The sequence below is a fragment of the Nelumbo lutea genome, chromosome 3 (genome assembly GCF_056320005.1).
Source record: "Nelumbo lutea isolate HS-2025 chromosome 3, American lotus-T2T, whole genome shotgun sequence".
NCBI lineage: Eukaryota > Viridiplantae > Streptophyta > Magnoliopsida > Proteales > Nelumbonaceae > Nelumbo > Nelumbo lutea.
The window spans coordinates 12,227,288-12,235,262 of NC_142686.1; the positions used below are offsets into that span (position 1 = coordinate 12,227,288).

The window sequence follows — 7,975 nt, forward strand, 5'->3', positions numbered from 1 at the left end:
AATGGAGGACCGATTCACAACCCCACCCACCACGAGGCATATTTTCAACAGGATATTCCCATGTGCAATGCAATTTCAATTCTATGTATATCTGGCTGGGGATTTAATTTTCTTATTTTTTATATATGTTTTTTCTCTCTTCTTTAGGGGTTTGGTTTAGGCCATGGGGAACTAATTAAGTAGCATTATTGGTTTGGCACGGTAGCTTACCAGCTGATTCGGCCCTACCTATTCTATGATAGTGTCCATCCTCCATGCTCCTTGCATCTTTCTATCCTAATATCTTCAATATTTATTACTTTATTCCTGTTAGTTTTTGGAAGAGGTGTGACGTATGTTTGGTTTGAAAAAAAAAAGACGGTGAAAGGAAGGAAAAAGATGGTGAATCTATACAACATTTATAAAGGTTTTCTTTCAAAATCAAACACCATTAGAATTAGACTTTTTATTTTGTTATTTTAACTAGTAATAAAATTATAATGTATTAAAGGGTCGGGTAATGTGTTTTAGTGTGTTGCAGAGAGCCTGAAAAGGATAAACCTGCGGTTGTCAAATATGTGGTGGGCAAAATGCAAATGCAATTAAGAAGCTAAAGCTGATGGGTGTTACTCCTTAGTCTCCTTTTGATTATGATTAACACCAGTTGAACATTTTAAACAAGTGCTATCCCCACAACGGCAAAGACTAGTGGACTTGGTGGCTGATTCTGTGCGCACAACTTTAATACTCCTCAGTCTGCACAATGGGTCACAGGGGGTGGCACAAAAACTTGGAATCTTTGTGCAGGTCAGGATCAGGGATGGAAAACCGGACTGAGAGAGGAGGACAGCAAGTACAGTGCCGCTATTTACCTTCCAATTGAGTAAACCTTGTCGTTATCTCCACTCATACCACATGTCTTGCCTAGTATACGCCAGTCAGACTTAGATGCCCCCCGGCCCCGGCCCCAATCTAGACGTTCCCTCATGCCTCATGATCTGTCGGTCAATCTACTCGTCTCAGTAGAGGCCCACTCCCTGTGGGCCGGTCCCCCTTGCTTTGACTAAACATTTATTTACAGTTGTCGAGCAACAACCTGTGTACGATTTAACCAGAAATTTTTTTTAAAGGAAATTGTCTAAAATTCAGCATGATGAGTTTTTGATCTTTCCCTTAGACTCCCTACAACTTTTTAAAATGTCTAAAACTCATCATCTAAGTTTTCATTTTTCAAAACCCACCTTCTGTTTGTGCACCATTAATGCTTCTTAGCATACGTGTATATGTCAACATAAATAACAATTTTCATAACCAAATTATTCTTAAATGGCGAGTTAGAGGAAAAATGGTCTTATTGGTTTTCAATTTTCTTGTTTTTTTGCATTTTTAGTATTTTTGTTATAATTTCCAATGTTTTTTTATACAGTTTCTATTTTGTACAATTTATAAGTTTTCCCGCATTTTTTGTTATTTATTTGTAATTTCTGTGCTTTTCTAATAATAATTGTTGTTTTTCTACAATTTTTATTTTTTGATTTTGTTATCCAATTTCTATAGTTTCTATAATTTGAAAATAATTTTTTATTTTGTTTGTAATTTCTATAATTTTTTATATTTTTGTAATTTCTATATTTTTATGTATTTTATATTTGAATTTTTTTTTGAACTTTTTCCTTTTTTCTTCATGTCTAAATATTAAAATGGTAATATATTAACACTCGTTAATTTATTTTGTCCATATTTTATATTTTTCTATAAAGGTTAAAATGGTAATATATTAATTAACACCGTTAGTCTGTTTAACATAAAACTAGTGGCATATGGTGAGTTTTAGACATTTTAAAAAGTTGCAGTGAATTTAAAAGAAATGCTGAAATAGACAAAAAAAAGAGGGGGGGGGGGATCGGGTTAAGCTTTTAATTCGTCCAACAACAAATTCAATAAACAGTTATTTGTGGTGGTACGGCCTGTTACAAGAAGGAAAGCGGTAAGACCTGTCTTAGTTTTATACAAATCAAATAAGATGAAGATATAGAGCGTTAGCAATAGCAGCAGCTGTGATGCATCTAAAGTAGCTATGAGAAATTATTTAAAAGGATGCGGAATGGCAACGGTGTCTTCTTGGATGATGCTTCATTAATGTCTCTCATCATCGATGCCTGTAGCGTACTCCTGCCCTCGACCTTTCCCTCCTGCCATCGAATACAAAACTACGTTTGTGAAGAAAATCAAAGGCGGTAGGCCTGCAGCCACTAATCAGGCATGCCAATTAACTAATATTATTGGCCGGGAGATCTCTCGGGGCATGCCAATAAAACATCTTCTCAGTTGGATGTGTCTCTGAAAATCCTTTTGTATGTCCCCCCCCCCCCCCTTCCCATGCATTCTTGTATCAAATTCATCATCTCCTTTTGGCAGTTCATGGTGCATGGGACATGGGTTGTATATTTATATGACCCACCATATATATGCTTCATGCATGGATGAAGAAGACATTCAATTACAAGGTGAGCACACAGAAGTAGAGCTGATGGTTAAGAATACTTACGCTCTGGGTGATCAGGGGAGAGATGACCGCAACACTGGTAACCTTGGGGGTATTCATGGATTTTACGACTTCGATCTGGCTGGAGAAGACAGCACAAACCGGCCTGTGATCCGAGAATCTACTCTCGCTTCGGTGATAACACAGTTGCTTTACGCCTTTACCATACCACAGGATCCTATCGCACCTGCACACATCAACCCTTCTTCATCTATTTGGCTAACCATTTAATTTGCTTCTTTGTTTTTTTTTTTTTTTTTTTAACCAGAAAACATAAGACATTGATTGAATGCCCAACCACAAGAATACCGTTACACTAAAGCCTCTTTCTCATTCATTCCTTTAGAACTTTGCAACTCACCCAGAGGTAATTAAGCGTTTGCTTGGAGCAATGCCAAACTGCAGCTGCAGTTTGTTGCTGGCAGTGACAGAGACATGACATGACACTGTATAATAGGTACTAGTGCGGAAAACGTTCTCTGAAGCTTTGGTATCAATCTGAAAGCATTACTGTTGCTCTTGGATATGTCTTATCTGGTAGTAGCGTTTCTAAACTAAAAAAAGACACCGTTTTCTTAGAAAGGGGTGCTTCCAACCCACACATCAGCAGCACCGTTTTCTGAATTTACCCAGGTGAAAAAACGATAGATGCCAAACATATATTAAATTTACCCAGTGATTCTACCCATAAAAAGTTAATATTATAACTGTCAAAATTATCCTATCATGTTTTGTAAAATCCGCCAGGGAAAGTTATTTATCCACCTGAAAATTGGATAAATTTTATACAGGGAAGTAAAGCCGATTTTAACCAGGGGCCCAATCATAATGCACAAAGAACATGGTAAACTTCAACCCCCCCTCCAGCCTTGTGGACAGCCCAGGCTGTCAAAACTAACAAAAAAAAAAAAAAACAGAAAATCGTTCTTTTGTTTTCAAAACTGAAACAATTAATGGTTTCTTAAATTTTTTGTAATGTTTTAGAAACCGTTTTTTTAATGGTTTCAGAAACGTGGATTAATTGTTTCTTAAAACAAAATCGGCTTGCTCTTTTTCTTCAAAACAAAACATAGTTCAATAACATGTTGTAAAAACACCACTTCAATCTCCACCGGCAAGTTTAGTGCTTCCTTGTATTTAGACCCAAACTAAGGTTTGTTTGGATAAATGTTTGCTTTTGATGAGTTTCAGGAAACAAAATGGAGCAAAGAGAGCATTTGGTAAGAGTTACTTTCGGAAACATTGTTGTAATCCAAAGCCAAGGAACTTTAAGCTCCGAAGCACAAAGCCCAACCTGAAAATGGGATTCATGCTTTTGGGGTTTAAAATGCAGAAATGCAGAAACTTATCCAAACGCAACCTAAATCAAGACATAGAGGGAACACAAACAAGTAAGTAACTACAATACCCCTACCATGCTGGAGTTCTTTGCTTCTCTCCGGCTCTGCTAGGGAGACCACCGGAGTAACGATTACAGTTGGAAGAAGAGTACTTGTAGGTAGGAGCGAACTCTATGCTCGCTTCCCTCCAGCCTTGGAAGACGCCACCATCCTCTTGTTCCTTCCGAAGCTGATCAAACTTTTGCAATGATCTCCAGTCTTGCTTCCTTATCAGTTGCCTTGCCAAACCGTCCTCCAAGCACAATCTGTAATTCAGATCCCCAAGCCAGAATATCCGGCTGTTTCACCACAAACCTTGTTAGAATTCATGCTCAACAGGTTCTGATAATTTAAACGCAATACTCTTATTTACATACAAGCACACACACACTCAACGGTGCGTGCAGAAACTAGAAGATGCACAGCACAATACAACACCACATCACATGCAATGCTGGACTCTACTACAGTATGGGCTTTTCGGTGGGCTCTGGAAGACTATGGGCCGGCCCCTTACATGAAATCAAAGCCGAAAACACAAGTGGGACGGACTGTTCATATCTTTAATTTGCTCAAATTCTAAGGGTTGGGACATACCTTGGTCCCTGCCAATTCCAGTCTTCTTGAAATCCCCAACATAAATATCACCTTGAGGCCTTCGGTAACTTTGGCATGTAGTGGGGTAAAACTCTGTAGGGGGTGTAGATGGGCCATCCCACAAGAAATTAGTTATAGATTCTTTGGGGGAGAAAAGTGGGCCAGATTTTGTATTTAACGTATTGAAAGCTACTGTGCCGGAGTGCAGGCCCTATTAATTGAGGTCCAGCAGTATTTCACCTATCCACACTCGTGCAGATGGGTAACTCCCACACCTCAGTGTGAAGTAATATGTCTAGGTTACTTGTGCAATTCTTATCCATATTAAGATGGGTCCTATGACTTGTAGTACACATTTTCATATACTTATTTTTTTTATGGTTTTCCACATAAACATTATAAATTGTGAGAGTCATTTTATTCCCTGCCTTATTTGCTTGGTTCTTCCCTCCACACACACACACAAAAAAAAAAAAAAAAATCAATGTCTCCTTGTTACAATTATAAAAACCCAAATTTACAACAATAGAGGTGAAGTAATAGCTTTATAAGAAATATAGAGTATCAGTTAATTGTGTTATTTTCAAAAAATTCTTATCCATGGACCCATTAAGGGTTCTTGCTAAAACTTATTATTGCCAAGTACATATAATAAGTGGAAGAGGAAATAGGCCAAAGATCATGAGTGCCTTATAAGTTTTACTTATAAGACTTCTTCTTCTCTGTGAATGCATGCCATATTAATTATTTGATGCACAATGTATTGATTTTGATTTTGAAAACTGATATAAATGGGGGTAATTGATCAGTGGTTCTCAGACCTTGTTCCAATGCCTCATGCTGGGGAGGTGGCCATTCACATTATTATTTAGGGCTACAAATGGAAGCTGTTCACATCTGCTCACCAATTTTTTTGATGACCACCTTATAAAATACCAACATGGTCCCTAGCTGTTTGCTTAAATGCAAAACACCAGGTGATACCCTCCTTGATTGGATTGCTAGTGTGTGTGTCTGTGTTTTATTGCGGACTCCAATTCCAACCCCTGAATCTTACAATGTATATGCATATATCTATATAAAACTAAACACAGTTTGGTATCAAATGTGTTTTGAATATTGTAAGCTCTCTCAAGTCTCAAACTTTAACTTTTAGCTTTATGATATATAATATATACTATCTGAGACAAATAATATATATGAATGGTCAAACTTGAACCCAGGTAAATCCAATTCGAAATTTCGAATCCATTCCGTTTGCAGCCATAAACATTATGAAGGTATTGGTTCAAATGTCTCTCCAAATGTGTCCGAAACCTCTTGGAGGTTTGTCCGGTTCTAAACATAATATAGCTTTGGTTCAGAAGAAAAGAAAATGACGAAAAGAATAGAAACTCAATAATGGATGTGTCGTAAACCTTGATTTGGTGTGTCACATGCACAAGTGAGATGGGAGTGGTCCAGTGTTACTTGAGAAGATTTAGCAAAGGTTTCTGAAATTAACAGAATCCTCAATGAATGAAGGTTCATGTACTTACCTCCTTTATTTCTCTGTTAGAGAGAGAAAGAGAGAGTGAGGGAGGGAGGATGATTACTTACTCATGTCCTAAGATGCTCAGAGGATGTGGGTTATCGTCATCCTGAGGGAGTCGAGGGAATGAAGTTCGTCTGAAGATCTCGGCGACTTGATAATTCCTCCTCATTTCATCGCCTTTCTTCTCACCGGAAGCTAGGTGCGCAGCAATGAAGCAAAAACTGGTTCCTTCGATCGACATGCTAACTGAAACCGATCCCTTGTTTCCCAAATAACCCATAATTCCACAAGCAACTGAGCAGACCTTCACGTTGGAGATGCAATAATTCTTAACCAAATCCCTCTTCATCCAAACGCTAATGAATACGCCGACCATCTTTTTGCTCGCCATCAGCTTGTACTTACTGGACGCACCATCTACTTCCTCCTCTTGCAGCGTCGTCCTCGGCCGGTCTCTCGCAGGGGTCGTGACGTGGCCTGGTGTTTGTCGATTATAGTAATTGTCGCCGGAGACCGGGTGCAACATGGGCGTCAACCAAGGGCACCCAAATTTGTTGTTGAGGGTCTTTCCGATGAGGGAGTTCCATTTTGTTGCCACCGTTGTATCTTCTGCTCCGATCACGTTACGAGCCTTCAAAGGAACAACCTCTTGAAAGCTGCAAGAACGTTAATTTAATCGTTGTCCTTAACCAGGCAGCACAGATACAGACGCCGTAGCTCTTAAATAAGCTTAATTAATTGACTGCATATATACCAGATCAATACATACCCAAGAACATAAATATCAGCTGGGTCCTTGAGGTTCAACCAGTCGTCCAAGTCTACAGCTAAGCTCCCTACAGGAGACCTTCCAGCAACATTCCATGTACCCACGAAGACTCTGCCATTGACAGATAGAAGTGATAACAAAGAAAAAGTGAAACTCAGAACTTATTCTTCCTTGATCTTTTTTAAATGGAAAACTTTGTTGAGATCTAATCAGACAAAAATAAATTTGACACCTGAGCTCATTTGTTAGAATGAAAGATCCCATGTCCAAGGACCTAGCACCTCCGTTCTCCGAGCAATCAATGTCTTCGTCTTCACCGGAATCTACACAAATGTTCCCAGAACACAAAATCAAGCATGGTGCAGATGTGTACAGTAATTGCGTTCGTAAAATAAATTGCACTTAAGAACTTGAAAAGTAAAGAGAAATTCATTTCATTTAACCTGAAACTTCATTGTAATGAAATTGGCGTTCCCCCTTGTTTTTCCACTTAAACCAATTGCGCAACCTTCGCGGCGGAGCATGGTGATCCCGAAAATCCATGAATCTCAGGAGCAGCCCAGTCCATGCCCCGACTACAAGATGAGGAAGGAGAGAGAAGACTCTCACCGCTTGGTCATCGGTACCTATTAGCTAGGATGAAGATTGAAAAAGCATTTTTATTACTCTGTATTTTCTTACTTCTTTTTACAATAACGTTACTGCAGTCATCTTGATTCTAACCTAACGTCCATTGGGTCAATCACCTGCCACAAGCCATGGACGATGTTGTTGAGACGACGGACAGACCGACCCAACCTTAAAATTTAAAACAAGTATAATCCAAGCAAGAATTTCCACAAGCCAATATATATGTATGTTGGGTAAGCAGGTCTGGGCCCCATAAGTTTCCAGGTGTCGAATGTGTCATGTATCGGGGCCCACACTGTATGAGTCCTTGTCACTTTGTGAGGAGATTAACACTGGCAGAGATCGGTTTGCAGAGAAGATGATAAGAGTCAAAGTAATTTCAATGCAATTATTTGGGCGGTGGAAATAAGTTGCTATATATAATATAATGTCCAATGAGATGGTAGTAAATCATTCGAGTCTGCATTGTGTACATATTGGTTGCCCTTAGCTAGTTGGGTCGTCCAGTGAGCTTTCTGCTTTCATCACCTGGTTCAAAAAAT

General features: G+C 38.8%; 1 protein-coding gene across 2 annotated transcripts; it reads right to left on the reverse strand.

Moving 5' to 3' along the window:
• Positions 1-1,899: 1,899 nt before the first annotated feature.
• On the reverse strand, positions 1,900-7,633 carry LOC148862983 (type I inositol polyphosphate 5-phosphatase 4-like). 2 transcript variants are annotated; one of them, XM_088977284.1, is made up of 8 exons: positions 7,247-7,633; positions 7,036-7,126; positions 6,804-6,914; positions 6,100-6,690; positions 3,939-4,202; positions 3,756-3,818; positions 2,528-2,711; positions 1,900-2,171 (listed from the first exon to the last, which is right to left on the reverse strand). In XM_088977284.1, exons 1-8 carry the CDS (start codon positions 7,344-7,346, stop codon positions 2,055-2,057), a joined length of 1,521 nt encoding a protein of 506 aa, XP_088833410.1. In that variant the 5' UTR covers positions 7,347-7,633; the 3' UTR covers positions 1,900-2,054. The 2 variants fall into 2 exon arrangements, with proteins under 2 accessions (XP_088833410.1, XP_088833411.1); XM_088977285.1 differs by lacking the exon at positions 3,756-3,818.
• Between the last annotated feature and the right edge of the window lie 342 nt (positions 7,634-7,975).